The 18,999-nt window shown below is 38.0% G+C and overlaps 2 protein-coding genes across 2 annotated transcripts; both read right to left on the reverse strand.

Moving 5' to 3' along the window:
• Positions 1-363: 363 nt before the first annotated feature.
• Positions 364-12,702, reverse strand: get4 (guided entry of tail-anchored proteins factor 4). The gene is made up of 9 exons (XM_042507899.1): positions 12,534-12,702; positions 11,338-11,416; positions 8,776-8,857; positions 7,864-8,013; positions 6,407-6,545; positions 5,933-6,073; positions 5,523-5,598; positions 4,593-4,665; positions 364-3,626 (listed from the first exon to the last, which is right to left on the reverse strand). The coding sequence occupies exons 1-9, from the start codon at positions 12,671-12,673 to the stop codon at positions 3,535-3,537; spliced, it is 972 nt and encodes a 323-aa protein (XP_042363833.1). The 5' UTR covers positions 12,674-12,702; the 3' UTR covers positions 364-3,534.
• A 2,404-nt stretch (positions 12,703-15,106) lies between these two features.
• LOC121959108 (SUN domain-containing protein 3-like) lies at positions 15,107-18,942 on the reverse strand. The gene is made up of 9 exons (XM_042508290.1): positions 18,798-18,942; positions 17,915-18,005; positions 17,599-17,804; positions 17,358-17,489; positions 17,133-17,251; positions 16,852-17,025; positions 16,657-16,746; positions 16,260-16,367; positions 15,107-15,199 (listed from the first exon to the last, which is right to left on the reverse strand). The coding sequence occupies exons 2-9, from the start codon at positions 18,001-18,003 to the stop codon at positions 15,107-15,109; spliced, it is 1,011 nt and encodes a 336-aa protein (XP_042364224.1). The 5' UTR covers positions 18,004-18,005; positions 18,798-18,942.
• Positions 18,943-18,999: the final 57 nt, after the last annotated feature.

The raw sequence follows: 18,999 nt of genomic DNA on the forward strand, positions 1-18,999 counted from the left end.
TAGGGATATGATGAGATTTGAATGAATAGGAATCAAATCTAAATCTCTCCAACTTGATCACAGCTTTTTGTCACCAGCGAGGCGCAGTTCAGCCTGAACTAACCTATTACTTCACCGTTCTGTATTGGATTAATAATGGTTTTAACATGTCCTATCCTTGTATTTGTTAAAAAAGACCCTGCTTTGAGTTTAAATATTAAAATACATTTCTAAACTGTTTGTTGTTTGAAGTACAGGGCTAATATACTGTTTTGCTTAATACATACACATATTTCTTATGTTAAAAATTACAATTTTGCTTTTCTTTCTTAGTACACAATGCACTAACTTTCCACAGAATAAAGAAGTGGACAGGACAATATCTGTTTAGAGACATTCTCAAACTCTTCTCAGTTGTAGTTTATTTACTCAATTAGTGAATCATCGAAAAGGCAAACACTCCCCTTTAGTTCTGAAAGGAAAACAAACGATCGAAAACAAAAGCGTGATGACACAGACAGACAGGTCTTTGGTCACACACCTTTTTAAACTGCCAGATAATAAAAAGGAGAATTCCAACAAAACTGACTTTCAGGTTAACAAAAAAAGGAAGTGAATAATTAACGGTGCGTGATATGAGCATGTTGTTGTTGATCTGACTGATGAAATGTGAGCTGATGCGGAACCTAAAGGTCAGTTTTGCCTTGAATTCCCTTTAGACCTCTGTGATGTAGCAGATAATCCTGTCACCAGAACAAACACAATACTGTTAGAGTTCAGTCTTTTAAACATTTGAAGTTGAAGACGACTGCTGCTGTTAACCCTTTGAGTCTGTATCTTTAACATTAAAGAGCAATGTAGTCGCAGCAGAGTATGTACACTATTTCATCTGTCCCTCTGTAGCACTACCACATTGAGCCAATCCGTCCCGTACATCAAAAAATTGAAACTCATGAAACAAAGATTTATGTAAACAAATGAGTAAAATGTTCAAAATGACCCAATTTACTAGTCAATAAGTTATTAAAACAATTAATTTTCATTGAATTTGAACCTTTCTTCATTATTATCCAAAACCTAAAATCATATTCCCTCAACATGAGTATTACCAAGTTTTGTATTGTTCAGTTAAATATTTCACTGTTCTGATTCATACAATTATTTTATTTCTTATTTAGTATAAGCCATTTTTGTGTTCCATAATTACACAAAGGTAAATTAACATTACTTTATTTTGGAAGACCTAGTATTAAGTTGGAATTTGTCTACACGAGGGAGATATGACCCCTTTTAAGATTATCTGGAGCACAATTAGAGCTTTTTTTTGTCTTTTTTTTTTTTTTTAAATCAAACTGACAAGACCTGGACTGATCGAGTGTCACCACGAGGGTGAAGAGAAGCTGAAGAATCAAATGTGTGAGGAAAGAGAGGTGTCGAGAGGAACGACAGAAGTGTGTTCTCTAAAGGCCGATAACACTGATGAAGAGCAGCTTTTGTTTGACTCACACTTCTGACTGTGCACTGGCCGAACGGACGCAAGAGAATTGATCCACTTGTAAATAAATAAAGAGGAAAATGAAATGGAACAAAAGAATGAGTGAGGAATAGTCAGGTATCCAGCTAGTTTGGATTTTAGCCTTTTGTAACAAGAAAAGCAAAATTCACTCCAACAGAAAGGTTTTCACAGTGTCTCATTTTGCTCCTTCAATAAACTTTACAGACTTTGAACCCCAACTTGGGACTTTTTCAAAGCGACATGTAGAGCCAACGACCTGCTGAACACAGACTTTAAGTGCTTCGAACACCTCATTGCCAGACTGTTTTACGACTCGGCAACTGTTAAAAAAAAAAGAGAAATTGGATTTTTCCACACAGTTGCTCTTGAAGTTGCAAACAGCAGTTCAGCGAGTGCACAGTAAAACATGGAATCTCTACAATGGAGCTAGTTTTATATGTTTGCAGTTATTAATCACTTAAATAGAAATGACCCATGGAGGAGACACTGAGCAGAAAGGGTTTGTTTGGTTGATTTTTAAAGGGATAGTTCAGATTTTTTGAAGCAGTGCTGCATAGGGTACTTGGTGTATTACATACAGTAGATGTCGGTCAGTACACCACCAGCTGGGAGAAACGGGCTGGTTTTGTAAATGAAAGCTAAGGAATGTACTGCTGTGGACAGAGTCAGCAGCAAAATGTGTTTTAGCCACCTAAAAAATCTATTACACTCTTAACCTTTCTGTCAGACAGCTCGCTCCTACGGGGAAGACGTGAATGTCTTCAGTTCCCCGTTTATACTCTCATCAAAACCAGAGACTCCAGCGACAGAAACAGTGATTTAACATGACTGAACACAAGAGCTGCTGGTCTACCACTGCTTTAATCAGTTAGTTAGTGTTATTGTGTGATTTAAGTGAACCTAAATTTAAACTCCAAAGTCCCATAGTAACACAAACAAACAAACTCTTGGAGACAGTGACAGACCAGCAGCTCTTGTGTTCAGTGATCTTAAATCACTGTTTTTCTTAATGGACTCTGGCTGTGAAGACAGTGATATAACAGCTGCACTTCACTGTTAGAAATCCCTGTCTGACATTAAGGTAAAGCAGTGAGAATATTCTCATATAGCGTACACTTAAACTAATATACATTTATCAGTTGAGTCTTTTATTAAGTGGCCAAAATATATTTTGTTGCTGACCCCATCCACAGCAGTACACTGCTTAGTTGCCATGTCGAACTCCAGCCGGTTTCCCAAACTAGGACGCGCTGACTGACATCTGCTGTTTGTAATATGCCATCTATGGGTAAGTACTCCATACATCCCAAATTCAAAGATCTTAAGTATCCCTTTAAGGTGTAAGAGGACCTTTAACAATAACTTAGAAAGAGCTCTGTTGTCTTTGTCCATACTGCTGAAGGACAAAGAGATGAGAAAGTGAGAGATGGTGTTGACTGCATTTAATTTACTACTTAATGAAGAGAGTTTCAACGGAGAAAGCTGCTGAAAAATGCAAACAGCCACACGGTGGCTCTGATGGAGCTCTGTGTGGCAAACAAAACAGTGGAGTAATTGTAGTGAGTTGAGTAAGCCCTCTTCTAACGATGTCATCTACAACGTTATGAAGAGGGTTTTTACTTGCGATGCTATCCTCTCCACTGGGAGACCATCCCCATCTCTTGGGAGCAGGTTTTCACAGGGAGAGGGTAGTTAAAAAATAATAATACACCCTAAACAAAGAGCAAGAGTCCAACACTAACAAAAACAATGATTAAAATAAAATAATATAATAATCTTACAATATTTCAACGCGGGAAGAGTTTGCAATTTGGTGCAGTCAGTCCCGGCAGTGCTGAGAGGGATGTTTTTGGCGGCCTGATACTTGCTCTGATTTTAAGACTGGATGGGTGGGGAGGGGTTTCTGAAACAGCACGCCTCTGAAAACACGGACCACCGCCTCGCCCCACCCACGCTGTGGAGGTGAAGGAGGGAGGCGGCATGGTTGTCCTCGTTTTTTTTTTTTTGTGTTCGTTTGTTCTCTTTGTCCTCGGGCAGGTTCAGTCCAGCTCGATGGGGCTGCTGTCCTCCTGGGCTTCTTCAGCGCCGTCGTCCTCCTCACCCGAACCCATCAGGCTGTTGAGCAGGTTTCCTGCAGGACGCAACACAGCGAGCATCATTCTGTGCTAACAACAGGGAGATGGTTTACAGTACAACATTACTTAATTGAGCAGATTTTCTTTTTCAAAAGGTGTTTGAATATAATTTGTAGCATTTTGAAGAAACTGTTTGACATTTTGGGAAATACACATCTAATGTCTTGCAGAGAGTTTAATGCGAAGACTGATACCACTCACATATCTGTATAAAAAATATATATATGAAGCTTAAAAACTGGACACAAAGGAAAACAGCTAGACTGGCTCTGTTCAAAGGTAGCAACTTCTTTTTAATACGTTAACTACAGAAAATACGTTGAAGTGTGATCAGTGTCTCGTCTCTAAAGCGTGTCGATCAGCTTGCAGCAAGTTTGACCTTCAGTGTGCAGAAATCTCCAATCAGAGCTTCCTGAGAGAAGATCTTATCTTTTCACATTTCAAAACCTCTCTGAGGAGGAAAGATAGGACACCCAGGTGTACTTGTTACAGGGTTCAAGGGTATGAGATTTTCACGATACGATAACAGTCTCGGAAAATGTAACCTTTTCATTGTATTACAGAAATATCACTATAAGCAGTCAGAATGACCGTTAAAGGAAAAGTGAAATTGCCCACGGTGTCCATCCTCTATCTGACACTCAGCAAGAAAGCCAGTGAGCATAATTAAGAAAAATAATTCTTCAATGTCTATAGTTAACCAATACACATGAAACTTAAGAAAATATGCATTCGGCTATCAATGTAGTCAGATTTAATGCGGCACAACTAATCCATACACACTGAGGGCTGAACAGTGTGATTTTCGTAGTGAACAGTGATGTAAAGTTGAGTCTTTTCAGATCACACAGAAAACAAACCTTAACACAAAACTCAGTGACACTAACACAGATGATCAGTGACTTTTGGTGTAAACAATCCGTAACATCAGTTCATATAAACTTAGTCTTGGTTTCACTCACCTAGCAGTCCGCCGTATGATGGAGACTGTTTGGGCGGAACGCCAAAGAAAAGCTGTCCTATTCTGTCAAGATACTGAAAGCAGAAAGGTGTCCAAAAGAAGAGGCAGAGGAGGACAGAGAGACAAAGTTGTGAATAGGACAAGCGTAAAAACATGTCTACATGCACTGAAAGTAGGGGTGTGCTGTATCATACCATATAGAGCACAACAACATGGTCATAATAAAAAAATGTAATACCATGATGATGGCAATATTGAGACTTTTTGACATAATTTCACACAGCAACATCAACCAGGGCTGAAAGCCAAATTGCTACCAGCTCAAAGAGTTACGGTCTAGACCTGTTCTATATAAAAAGTGTCCTTAGATAACTTTTGTTATGATTCGGTCATGTACAAGCATGACTTGACAGTGGAGCACAGCTTATAGTGATCACAGTTACACTGCTCAATCGCCTGCACAGATCAAACAGCTTGAGGGAGAATCATTCTAAACACTCTTTAAATAATTTGCCTATAGTAATTAAATAGTCTGCTTTTTCATTTGGGGTCTTTTCATTCATGAAAACATCTGGAGAAAAAAAATTAAAATGACAGTAATTATATATATATATATATTTTTATTCCCATGATACTTTGCCATGCAGTAACCTGTGTGTTTCCAGTTGGCTCTTTGAAGCTGCTGCTACATGCACATTGCAATCATGACAGGAAAAATACAGTCATTCTCTCATTGAAATGCAGTAAATAGTGAAGCTGCCTCTAATAAATACACAAATGCAAGTGAGACGGCAATCTGCGTCACATCACAACACATTTATGTAAAGTGCAATAGAAATGGTAATAGTGGTGCACTGCAGCTGCAGTCTCATCACTTAAGGCCATTTCATACATGATGCATTGGAAGAAATAACTGAGCATTAACACTCACCTCATTATACATGGGGTCCCTCTTCAGGGAAGGTTGATATTGCTCACATAACACTGTGAAAACTGTTAATTTACCCCTGAACAAACAGAAATATTGTTTCAAATAGTGTACATTGTTACACTTTATCTAGTTTTCAAACACAGACAATTAACTGCTGCAAAGTACTATCTCAGTAGTTGTTTACAAATGTAATATAATAGCCTATCAACATGAAAATATAGCCTAGAATTAGCTTTGTTGTATTTGCTTTGCTAGCTTAAATAGTTTGTTACATGCTCAGGGCAGACAGATGACGGAGTCTTTACAAACATGATTTTATGACAGGTCTCAATAAATTCAATACAATACAAATAAAATACAAATTACTAAATAAATATAGACCTAGTGTTGAGAGTGTAACTCCAACTCACCCTTCCACTGCCAGCAGCAGAAACCAGATAAAGTTTAGTAGAGGCTGGACAAAGGGAGGGCCCTTCTCTATGGACGGGTGTTTCTCTGTGTATGTGCTGAACACCACGGAAGCGCTGTTTTTGTTCTTTAAGCAGAGGAACCTTGAGGGTGGAGGTTCAAAGAAGGAAAGGACAGAAATAGAAAAGGCACACAGGATATAGACAAGAGGGAGACGATGGGAAAGAAAGTGTGCCACAGATTAGAGAGAAAAGGTGGTGCAGAAACAGAGAAATCAAAGGTGCTTTTAATAAAATGCTGACAGACAGAAAAAGGATCTGACTGCAGCCACACGTACTGGAGGAGAAAGCACTGATACCACTTTTCTCTACTGGGCATTCTGAATACTACGCCTTTAATCATACAAATACTTCACTGGCTGATTTTAGCTCTAACATCGTGCCGATATCTAAAACAAATACTGGTATTTCGCTTACTGTAGGACGGCCTGCGCCACAAACATGTCGACCTCACTGCGGAAGCCTCGTGACGCTGAATACTCCACCAGCATCTGTGCACAGCCCTCCCCGTCAGACGAATGCAGGAAGTGGTAACGAGACTCACTGTAGTTTTGCTCTAAAAAGCAAAAAATATTTCAATATTCAATGCTTTAACAGTTAAAAAAAAGAATGTCACAACTGATGAAATGATCTTCTCATAAAACTGTGCTGTCGATGCAGTAGAGACACAAATATTTTTTAAATTGAGGCCACATGACCAGAAAAAACACAGAAAAAGGGGCGTGGCATTTCACCTTTATGATTCCAAACTAAACCCCCCCCCCCAACTGAATCAACGTGCAGAAAGACGTGTGCATCTACCGATAGCTCACCTAGCACCACAAGTAACAGCTCAGCCGAGAACGATGCAATTTATGATTCAGTCTCGTGTATCATGACTCTCTTGTCCATAAGCAGATGCACAGTTATTTCTGCGCAGTGATACGGTTGGTGGCTGTAGTTCAGTTGAAAGAAAATAGTTTCTACATGAAACTGCTCACAGCAAGGTCTGTGAATTACTTAAAGTAACTTTTCAGAAGTATTTTTGGAGCTCTAAAGCACCACAAGTTTTTGTGTTCGCATGCACCAGCCGTGTATGCAGCCTGTTACGATCGCTCCTGGGCAATTCCCCTTGGGGATCAATAAAGTATTTCTGATTCTGATTCTGATCCTGAAGCCAAGTGGGATCTAGTTCCACTGAAGTGGAGAGAAGGCAGACATCTCTGTGGCTGAAATCCTCAACACTCAGCAACTCATAGCAAAACAATCTAGCCTGATAAATAGTATTACAGTGAAGAAGGAAAATTTGTTTTTTTCGATCTAGGGGTAACCTGTCCCTTTTAACTTTTACACAGGGGCAGGGCAATAATATCTAGGGCAACACACACCCATAGCAAACACTGGCTATGATATTCAGACTGAAGAATTTGTCAGTGTATGAAAGCTGGAAAGTGCCAGTCTAGGGAATGAAAATGGAGCTTTTTTGGAGCATAAACATGTGTCAAGCATAAACGTGTCAATGCTGAGAGAGGCGACAGTGGCACGATTGTCATGATGAGGGTTAACATGCATCATCATGCTGCTGGTGTGTGAGCTTACAAAGAAAACAGGTGTGGTTGTTTTGATGCACTCCATATGCTGCCATTGTGTTTTGGATTTGTTGTAGCTGGTTTTATGGTAGCATGTTTATTACTGTGAAATATTGAGGTATTAGGATAAATCGTGATTTTTAAGAGTCTCGAAAACACTTTCAGTCAGTTACCAAACATTTGCTGGTTATAGCCTCTCAACAATCTGTTTTACATCATTAGATTTTAAATATTTATTGTGAAACTTGTGAAAGGCATTTGTTGTTATCTTGTACATTTTAAATATCGAAATGATTAATTGTTTACCTTTCCACAAGGTGACAGCTAGCAGCTGGTGTAGTTTTGGGTGACCCAACTTGCCGGACCCTCCTGTGGACCATTTCAAGGCTCTGGACACAAACGCTACTCTCTCTGGAGAGTTAGGGTCCATCGGGCTGAACAGCTTAGCCAGGCTTTCTGCTCAACACACACACACACACACACACACACACACACACACACACACACACACACACACACACACACACACACACACACACACACAAAACCCAACAACATTAGAGAATGTCCTATGTTTTCTCCTCATGAAAAGACGGACTTATCTAAATGTCATGAAACTGTATTGCTGCAGCATTAATGAAATGTCCCAAACAGATCCAGCAGTTCGGTACAGTAAGTATCATAGACAAACAACAGTGGATCTGCACTATATTATTTATATTTATTTTTAAAGCACAATCCATCACACACTGCAAGATGGGTATGCCAGCAAATGCCTCACTGCATTAAAAGAGTGGTACTTATTGATCAGGACATACTTTTAAGTATATAATAAATGTTTACGTTTTACATTTCAACATTGGCCCTTTTTCCAATGGTAACATTATTCTCGTAAAGCCTTATTATCTTTCATAAAAGGATGAATTATATTGGCTTTTAATTTGCATTCAGAAACAATGGAATAAAATTTGAATTCTTAAGTTTCCTCTTTAGATGTGTTTTGAGGCTGCTGTGAAATGCACTTTAGGCATGTTAAACAATGAACACAGTGACAATGCAAAGGCAAATTTCCCAGCAAGCTGATGGAAACATGACTTTCTCTTTCACACAATGAAAGGACAACAGATACAAAACACATCAAATGTCCAGAAACGATGCCTTTTAAAACAAATATTTTGATTACAGGTAGTCTTTCAAAGGCTGAAGGCCGCCACTCACCTAATGTTTCATCATCAACTTTTGCCTCAGACTTCTCCAGCACCTCCAGTACCAGCATGGACAGGTCTGCTGCACTGTTTTGCTGGAGATGAAAACACAGCAAAGTTTATCTTTAGTTTCATAATTTCAGGGGGATTTGGTGTTTTAAATGAGTACCCTGGGGGCTAGGAGAAAGAGCTTTAACGATCATTATGTCATGAATTTATGACCCAAATGGCATCTAACTGATTCCTGGCTTAACATCCACAATCATAACGTTTTTTTTTTCAATGTGTGTGTGTGTGTGGATGGTTATCTTACAGCTGGAAACGTGATAATGTCCATGCAGCATGCTTTTTTGCTCAGTCTTGTTTCGGTCTCAGACAGGACTCAAGATTTTATTCCAAGACAGGTAAAGACCACAACTACAGCGATATCACTGAAAAAGGGTGATGAATAAAGACTGTCATGTTGATTTAAGCTCCTTAGTGTTTGAATTTGTTTGCTGATGAAATACAATGAAAAAAATCCTACACATAAACATTCACCTCTGCAGCTCTCTTTGATTGTTTCATCAAGAAATTTCTCATGGTGGCTACTAAAAACACACACACACACACACATATATATATATATATATATATATATATATATATATATATATATATATATATATATATATATATATATATATATAAATATATTATATATATATATATATATATACAGTGTGGCAATAAAAGAGGTGAATGACTAGAAATCATTATTTGTTTTCTGAAGGCGTTTTTAAGGAAATGTGGATCTTTCAGATCAATTTGAGGAGTGGTTCACATGTTATACATTTTATTGTTTGTCACTGGGTTGTGATTGTATTGTTATTTTGTTGTTTTTATAGTGATGTAGATGACACACAATTGTACATATATGCTGAACCAAATGATGCGTCAGCTATTAACACCATCACTACCTGTCTGCTGGTAATAAATAAATGGATGAGCAATAACTTCTTAAAGTGAAATAAGGACAAAACTGAAATTCTATTCGTCGGCCCTAAAGCAAAAAGACAAATGCTTTTAAATAATCTGGGGAATTTGACTCCCTGGATTAAATCTGAGGTCACAAGTCTTGGTGTTATCCTCGATTCAGATCTTAAATCCACAATTAACAAGGTGATGAAAACATCTTTTTTCCAACAAAGAAATATAGCTAACGTACGGCTATTTTTGAATCAAAAAGATGCAGAAAAAAACTGATTCATGCCTTTTTCTCAAGCGGACTCCGTTACTGTAACGCACTTTTTACTGGTTTACCAAAAAAATCCACTGAGAGACTTCAGCTGATCCAAAACTCTGCAGCTCGACTGTTATTCAGAACCAAGAGGAGAGAGCACATTAGTGCAGTTTCAGCTGCTCTGCACTGGCATCCTGTATCTTTTTGAATTGATTTTAAGGCCCTTCTCCTTCCATACAAAGCCCTTAATGGGCTAGGACCAAGTTAATTGCTAACTCTCTTGCTCCTCATGTGCCTTCATGAACGCAACCATTATATGCAGCTGGTTTATTAGAGGTTCCAAAAAACAGCCAGAAGAAAACTGGGGATGCAGTGTTTGTCACTATGACCCAATGCTCTGGAACACACTGCCTATAGATATCAAAGAAGCCACCTCACTAAATATTTGTAAAAGAAAACTAAAAACGTATCTCTTCACATTAGCCTTTAACTAACACCGATGTAACGGCTTTGCATTCTGCTTCGCAATTACACACTGCTGCATCTCTTTAAAATGTTGTATTTTTCCTCAATTTTATGCATTTTAAAACACTCTACTTTTAGCCTTATTTTTATCACTAATGTCAATATTTTTTTTTATTTTCCATTTTATGCATCTTGTGCATTAATTTTTATCCTTATTTTATCTTACTTTTTACAAGTATTTTCAAGTTGGTTTTATCCATGTGAAGATGCATTCTATGTATTCTATTATGACCTTATTTTCATGTGGGTTTTTATTATGTCTTTATTTCTTCTGCGTCTCCTTATGTGATGTAATTTTTTTTCTTGTGAAGCACTATGGGCTGCATTTCGTGTATGAAAGATGCTATACAAATAAAGATTATTATTATTATTATTATTATTATTATTATTTATTGCAAGCTGTCATGCAGTGTGGGACTCACACTGGTCAGGCCTTGACTTACCCTAAAAGTCTTGGTCTAGTTTCTGTGTCACTCTCGGTCTTGACATGTTCTCAGTTTAGGTGGTCCTAACTACAACACTTATATACAGTGTGACATGTGACAATCTCATTTCAACATTAACTTTCTGCACACTGTCACACACAAAGATAGACCCAATAAAAAGGTTTTACTCTTTCATGCACTAAAGATGACAAGCTTTTAGACACATCTCTGGTTTTATAATAATGATAAAGTGAATAATGCTGTCCAACAAAGCTACTCTGCAACATAACGTTGTAATTTTTCCCGTGGGTTCATCCATTAACACATACACACCTGACATTTAACACTTGGTGTGGAATATACCAGGCCAGCTAATCTGGCAGAAATGTAGAGCAGCACATACCTGGTTATAGCTGAAGAAGAGTAGAGCGCCATTGTACATCAGCTCCCTGGCCTCAGCATGTTTTGCCTGTGACATGTACCTGATGAAAGACAGGAACATTGGCATTACCACTTATCAAGACAGACACAAGATTTGTTTACGTCACTCAAGACTATGGGGCTGCAAGATAAGATACATGCAGGCTGGTGTGTGCTTCAGATACAAAACAAAGTATCAGTGTGAATACTGCAATGAGAATAACAATTTTCCTCAACACCACAGGCCAGCTGCAGCATTTTTAGACTACCCATCTCGCATGTATGAAAGGATTTCAAGTGTTAACATTGCAATTGTGACGCTGGTCATGAAAAGTGGCAAGAAAAAGACAAAAAGCAAGATGTTAAACGTACTCTGTGCGAAGGAGAACTAGCTTTGACTTGTTTGGATTCACAACACATCACCTTAAATATCAAACTATGCTCCAGGCAGATATACAACCAGTTTTGAATGACAGCTAATTAATTTATTACCCAAAACAGCATCCAGATTTCTCTGCTGCTGTGTCCTCTGGGTTACGAACACCAGAAAGTGTATGAATGATCATTAATGAAATCGACAGACACTGGAAAACACACCAGTACTTATGACGGACGTATTCTAGATTTTGCAAATTTGACCAATGGTGACGTAAACATGACCAGGTCTAAATCACGATTAAATAAATAAACTAGACAGTAGGTAAAGCGATACATAGCCATCGTAACGTTAGCTAGCCCAGATTGCGGCGTTGCTGTATGTGGCTGTCTGGCTAAATGCTAAACAGCTGGACAGCTTTAACACAATTTGGGACAAAACAACAAGCCGCTAACATCAGTAATTTTTGCATATGATGTATTTTCCAATAACGTAAAAACACTGCCTTGTATGAGCGGGCCAATTAACTATGTGTTCGGCTACCATTAGTTGTTTTGCTAAACACGTAGCTAGCTAACTAGCCGTAGTTAGCAGTCCCATTTTGTGATTGTTGATGATTGACAGCACAGCTGTCCATACAGACGGACGTGCTAACACGAGTGGGTGGGTCCTAAGTGGAAGTCACCCAATCACAAACGGACAAGCATATAAGCAAGGTTGACAGCAGAATGATCTGGAACAGGTAGGCCCTAAAGCCAAATGACTATTACAACAGCACCCATTGACGTGAAACGGACTCTTACCTAAAAAATAAAGTCCTGTACATCTGATGTGCTTCATAGTAATCCCCTTTTTCTACACTGGCTCGCAGTTTTCCTTCGACCCGCTGTACGCCTCCACGGTTTCTGGCACTGGAGCACCTCAGAGACTCCTGCTCCGACATCGTGGTTGCACCGCAGCAGCGCTCGAGCCAAGTGTGTTTGACAGTGGGAAACCGGAAAGCTTTAAGCAAAACGGACCCTCTTCGCCTGCCGTAGCCGGCGTGCTGTGGTCAGAGCCGCTGAACATAATATTTAATAAATACTTATTATCAAACAATAATTTCTTGTCTAAATCCGTGACCTTTTTCTCAAAAATGTACGAATTAAATCTAAATATATTATTATGATTTTTAGCTTGTAAATTTACAACTTTAATCTCGTAATATTACTACTTTTTTCTTGTATATTTGCGACTTAAATGTCGTAATATTATGACTTTATTCTTGGACATAAACCATTTGTTTCTCATAATATTGCTACTTTTTTCCCCTCGAAATTGCGACTTTATTCTCCTAATATTATTCATATGATTATATATTATATAAAAAAACGACATTAAAAAAAAATAAAAACAGAGAAGCAATTTATGTTTTAAAATGTATGTTCTTTTTAAAACATCTGGATTCTGAAAAAAATTAATTAAGGGTAAGGGCTTTTTATGTAAATCTTATTTATCTATTATTGTATACGGCTTAATTGCATTTTATGTATTATGCATTTAAAGGCATTCAAATAAGAAACAATCTCATCATTAAACACACTAAACCTAGGGCTTCATATATTTGGCTTATGCTGATAAAACGTTCACAGTATGAGAAATGTTATTAACCAGAAAGCCATCCTTGCTGTTGCCCATGACAACTCCATAAACAATGAGAAAAGTTTTAAGTTGGAAAGTTTTGGAGAAAATCGGTGATGTACATCAAGCCATGAAGCTTAAGTAAACACATATTGGAAAAATAAACAATTTGTGGTGTCAGCATCATCACAGAATACAAAATTATTGGTTTCAGTTCTAAATTATTGTTGTAATTATTTACTGGATAGAATTTGGTTTGGATTTAGTGGGAAACACAGATGCAGCTCGTGAAACCTTGTGACCAGCTGAACACCCAGGAGGTAGCATGGTTAAGGAGAAATTAAAGGACTTGGTGTTAAGTGAAATGTTCACCATCACATGGTTCCATGAGGTTTGTCTGAGAAGTCTCTCCCTAAAGCCATATGTTATTAATTCCATATTATTTTTTGGCTTGAAATGACCTGCATATTGTTAGAAATTGGTAGAGGAAAAAAATGTATATGTATTTTTTAAAGTTAAAGAAAAAATGTCCAGAAAATTATATGTCTCATAATCATAAATCTATATTTAAAATTATTTTACAGAATTAATGTAATTTTTAAGCACTTGTTTGTGTTTTTGCTTTGTTTAGGGTTATTTTGCTTTTCCATTGTGATTTCCTTCCTATGTTATTAAAAGAACATGGGAACATATATATTTAAAATCAAAGAAAAAAACAACATTTTTTTGAGGTCATTTGACTGTAACTGTTTGCAACTTTTTACTAATTTCTTCATAACTACTGGGCCAACACAAGCATCCATATCTACCAACTAGTATCTTTAACCAAATACTGGATACCAGCAAAAAATAAATAAAAAAGTCAGTTAAAAACATTGCTAATCCATCATGTACAATGGTGGATGTCAGCGGATGAGAACAACTCAAAACCAATTCACTATTTGGTAATATGTAGTGTTTAAAATGAGGTGAAAGTGGGATTTTATGCACCAAATTTGTGCCCTTTTTGCGTCTTTTTAATAATGCCATTAAGGATTTTTCAGGATTCAAAAACATTTTAATGAAATGTCAAACATTTAAAAAGGCTACTGTCACAACTCTAGCTATTGAATACATTCATTCTTTTGATTTTGTAATGCACCTCAATAGAGCTGGGGCACCGCCTACAGACTGATTAAAAACAGGAACAGTTGGGGTGCCTGGTGGCTCAGTGGATAGAGCCGCGCCACATTTACAGAGGCTGTGTCCTCGCCGCAGTGGCCTCGATTCAAATCCAACCTCAGCCCTTTGCTGCATGTCTCCCCCTCTCTCTCTCTCTCTCCCTTTCAGAGCACACTGACCTGTTGATAAAAGGCAACAAGAGACCCAAACATTTTTCTTTAAAAACAAGAATGGCACATTGAGCAAAAGACAAATAGATGTTGCAATAAGGAGAAAAACTATAGCTCTTATTTGGGCACATTATGCACCACGATGGATGATTCATTCCCCCATAGAATACAAAGACATACATGCGTTCTGAGACTTAGCTGTGGAGCATAACTTTATGTGTGATACTTTGTACTAACATTAATTCAGGCTGTTGTATTAGTTTGGAATGGCTGCAAATTACAGTCAAGTTAATGTGACTGTACACATTGACTTGACTGCTGGATTAATAAGTGTTGGTGTAGGAAAAAGCCAAAAGGCAGTTTGTCGATATACAACAGTGGCAGATTTTTCTACAGGTAATGTAATCGGGGCACCAAAATTCCCTTTATTTTCTCAACATCAGGCAGATGATGCAACCGCATCTCTGTTTTTCGCCTCCGTAGTCAGACAGTTGGCCTCCGACTCTCTCAGTTAACATCTGAAAGGTACCACAAGAGATTCAGATGTTCTCTTACCAAGTCTGAGCAAACAGGCCCGCAAGACGACAATATTTGTCTTCCAGCTGCACATATCAATAAAATAACAGAGTCTGTACCCACCCGTGTTCTGTTAATGTTTTGTCTTTTGCCTTTTAATAAATAAATTTATATATGGAAAAAATAAATAAATAAATAATGCATGTTTATGAAGCTGTGGTCACTAATAAAGTGTTCATATTTCGTCCATCTCAATTCATATAAAAAAATGGGTGACATAATAGAAAGAACTTTGATTTTAAGGAAAACCTGTTAATTTACTGATTTTAAAAAACAAATTTATATATGTTTGCCAACATTTTAGTGACTTCTTTGTTGGCCAACAGGGGAAAATACACTGCAGCTTAAGAAAACACATGCATATAGATAAAATACAAGTGGATTAAGAAAACACCTTCATCAATTTGAAGACACGTGCAGCATTTTGAGAACACACTGCAAATACCACAACACAACACACGAAGAAAGCGCTGCAAAGCCTAATACACAACACATTAAGAAAACAAAACAGACCCAAACGGAAGTGTGGTGATGCACATATCCGCATGCACTTGTTTTGGACGCTGTTTGTAAATTACATGACTGGAGCCGGATATCGTGGTGCTGTTGGAAAATGAACTAAAATGTATGTGTTTTTTTTTGGTTTTTTTTTTACTGTAGTCAAGCCAGTCTTTCTTTATTTCTGAAAGAAATAAAAAACAATTTGCTCAGGTTTCAAACAGTTAAACAGCTTGTAAAAGGCATCTGAATGCAGCACAATAAAACTGCTGTCGATCCAGGTTTCAAAGGGTAAATGTGTTGTGCAGTGATATTTGCAGCAGATTCTCCAAATGCTGTGGATGTTTCTTCAAATTGATAAAAATGTTTTCTTAGTTTCCTTGTGTTTTGTCAATTTGTACTTTTTTTCTGAAGCTGCAGTGCGGTTGCTCCTGTCGACCACTGTAGACTACAAACTTTATTACACAAATTTAGCCAAATTCAGTTGTTTTGAAATTGACTTACCTTGTACTTGCCGTGGACCCTGAAGCTGTAGAGGCAGGTGTAGTCCCTGTTGCCCCAGTTATCTATAATCTGTAGCTTCACGTATTTAAAGATTCCTTTGTCCGCATTCTGGTAAGAGACAAGACAGGGGAACGAATAGAGAGTTAGGCGTTGTACAAGAGACAAAAATGAAAGGACAGGACATCAGAGATAACGACACCTGGCATATGTGTGGACATTGTATCTGCATGTTTTTCATCTAGTTTTAATCGCAGCTCAACTTCTATTCGTCATATCAGTTAGTTTCACTACTGCAGTTTAACCATTAATATGAAATCAGTAGGTTTTATTCTCAGAACAGTGAACAGTTAAAGTTAAGGCAATGAGAGCTATACTGTCGAACTTTTATCATATTTACAGGAAGTTTGAACGTCTGAAACGCCGCCCCGTCTTCATCGTACATCAGTATCCTCAACAAGGTGCCTTCCTCCTCCTCGGACCTCATCCCCTGGAGAATAAAAGAGACAGAGATGAACTAAACCTTCTTGTGCACTTTGTGAATAACTATGACAAGTATGAAGGACATATCAAGGACAATGGCATAAGAACTTACGTAGACAGAAAACACCCTGGGTGCACTGGCGATGTTACCATTCGGGGACTGGCTTTTGGAGATGTGGCCGAGTGTCACATGACTGATGGAGACAGGGTGGGACAGGGAGATGAAAAGATGCCCTTGGTCGCCGGAAAAGGCCCAGCATCGTCCCGGATGTAATGATGATTGTCCCTGAGGGGAGAAAAAGTAACATTTTAGTCTCCACAGTTGATAGAAAACAACTCTTTCTCCATGTTTTTCATATTAAAGTACAGAAGTCGCAGATGTGTATTTCGTACCTGGATCACTCTTCTCCGGGTTTTGCATGAATGCCACCAGGAGAACACTCTACTCCAAAACATTCCAGTCCCTTGAGGCCAATATGTGTCTGATGATAAAGAATGTACGACTCTGGCGCCTGCATGCAAACAAATCAATGAAACACATAAAGTTAGAAATCAACATTCAAAGACACAATAAAGCTCATGTTATCAGTCATGATGAGATGGCTGAAGATGACTTACCTTGTGATTCTAACGCAAAGTTTGGCATTGCGTCTGCCAGAGGAACAAAAGTGTGCACGTGGTGTCTAAGGAACTCCACCTCTTGCTGGACCGTTCTCAGCTGAGCGTGCATTTGTATGTAGTGTGTGATTCCTGAAAGTTAAAAATATGCTTATTGACCATGAACCTCAAAAACTAAAATAAAAACAACTTTACCAGATTTTACTTGCATACAAGAAGCAGAAAGTCTTAAGTCACATACCAACACCCAGAAGAAACAGGAGCAAGAGATGGCTGATAATCCCAAAAGTTCCTGTCCTCGTGTCCGTCCTGGTGTTGTGCTGGTGAGTGAGGACTGCGGCGGCGTGGGGGCTCATCAGCTCGTCATGGTCAGCCATTGGCTCATCGTAAGCAGCCATGTTTCCATGTTGGTGACCATGGCCATGAGCTTTCCTCCTCCAGAAAATCCTAAAAGACACAACAGATGTTAGAAAAGTCTGATTCATGTGGAGATTTATAAAGTGCTAACCCCATTTATACAAATAAAAGCACAACATGTGCACGTAAACACTATTTACCTGTACAAGATCTCTCTGTAGGACACAGTCGGGGCTCCCTCATCCGTATAGTAACCTGCTTCCTGCAGGCGAATGCTTCTCCTCAGCATGACTGGAGAAAGATAAAAAGACAGAAAACTGTCAGTGACACACATTAACACACTCTTAACGACTTATGGTGTGTATTTTGTGATAAAAACATGAGAATAAATGGCAGCTGAAATACAATTGTCAGCACATATTCATCTGTCTTCCTTCTCCCAATCAGTGAGCCTTCATTTCAAGTTATTTTATCTAAAAAAACAACACAAAGATAAACAAAGCTACAAAGCACATTACTAAGAAGGCTCTGAGATTCAAAAAACAACATTTTACAAAAAAAAAAATCAGAAAACACAACACTTCAGACAACACAACAAGATTTACAAAACATGGCAACATTTCACAAAACACATTTAGAAAACAATTCAACATTTCACAAAACACTACATTTCATAAAACAAAGCAGCAAAACAAAAAACACTGAAACATTTGGTGAGATTCAAACCAAAACAGGTTAGCTCTGAAATGTTGAGATTTGTTAAATATATTTTGTGAAATGTGTTTTTGAAATGTTGTGTTTTAACCCTCAGGGTTAACATACAGTACACTATATAATACTTGAACCACCAAAATAATTTGATAGAAAATATAACTCTTGACATTTGCTGACTGGTTCTACTTGATCTTCAGGGTGTTTTATGCTCTGTTGCTGATTAGCATCAGTATAAGTACATAATGCACAGGGAGTGACTGAGATATTGGCAAATCCAGGCTTTACACAGTCCACTCGAAAATTTTAAGACATGAAGTTTGCAAAAAGTTTTTAAATCAAGTGTGAAGTGTTTAAGTTTAAGTAACTTACCTCTTATTTCTCTGGTGTGTAGAAATCGATCAGATGAAGGTAGAAGGCAAATACAATTATTCTTGATCCTGCTACACTGCTGGAGTTGAAGGTTGATTTGATTCAAATCAGCAGCTGCTATGAAGATTCCATCCGGTTGCTTGGTGATGTTGCTGCTGATGGCATCGTTCAATTCCTGCAGTGCATTTTCTGAATTTACATC

Source organism: Plectropomus leopardus, chromosome 19 (assembly GCF_008729295.1).
Source record: "Plectropomus leopardus isolate mb chromosome 19, YSFRI_Pleo_2.0, whole genome shotgun sequence".
Classification (NCBI taxonomy): domain Eukaryota; kingdom Metazoa; phylum Chordata; class Actinopteri; order Perciformes; family Serranidae; genus Plectropomus; species Plectropomus leopardus.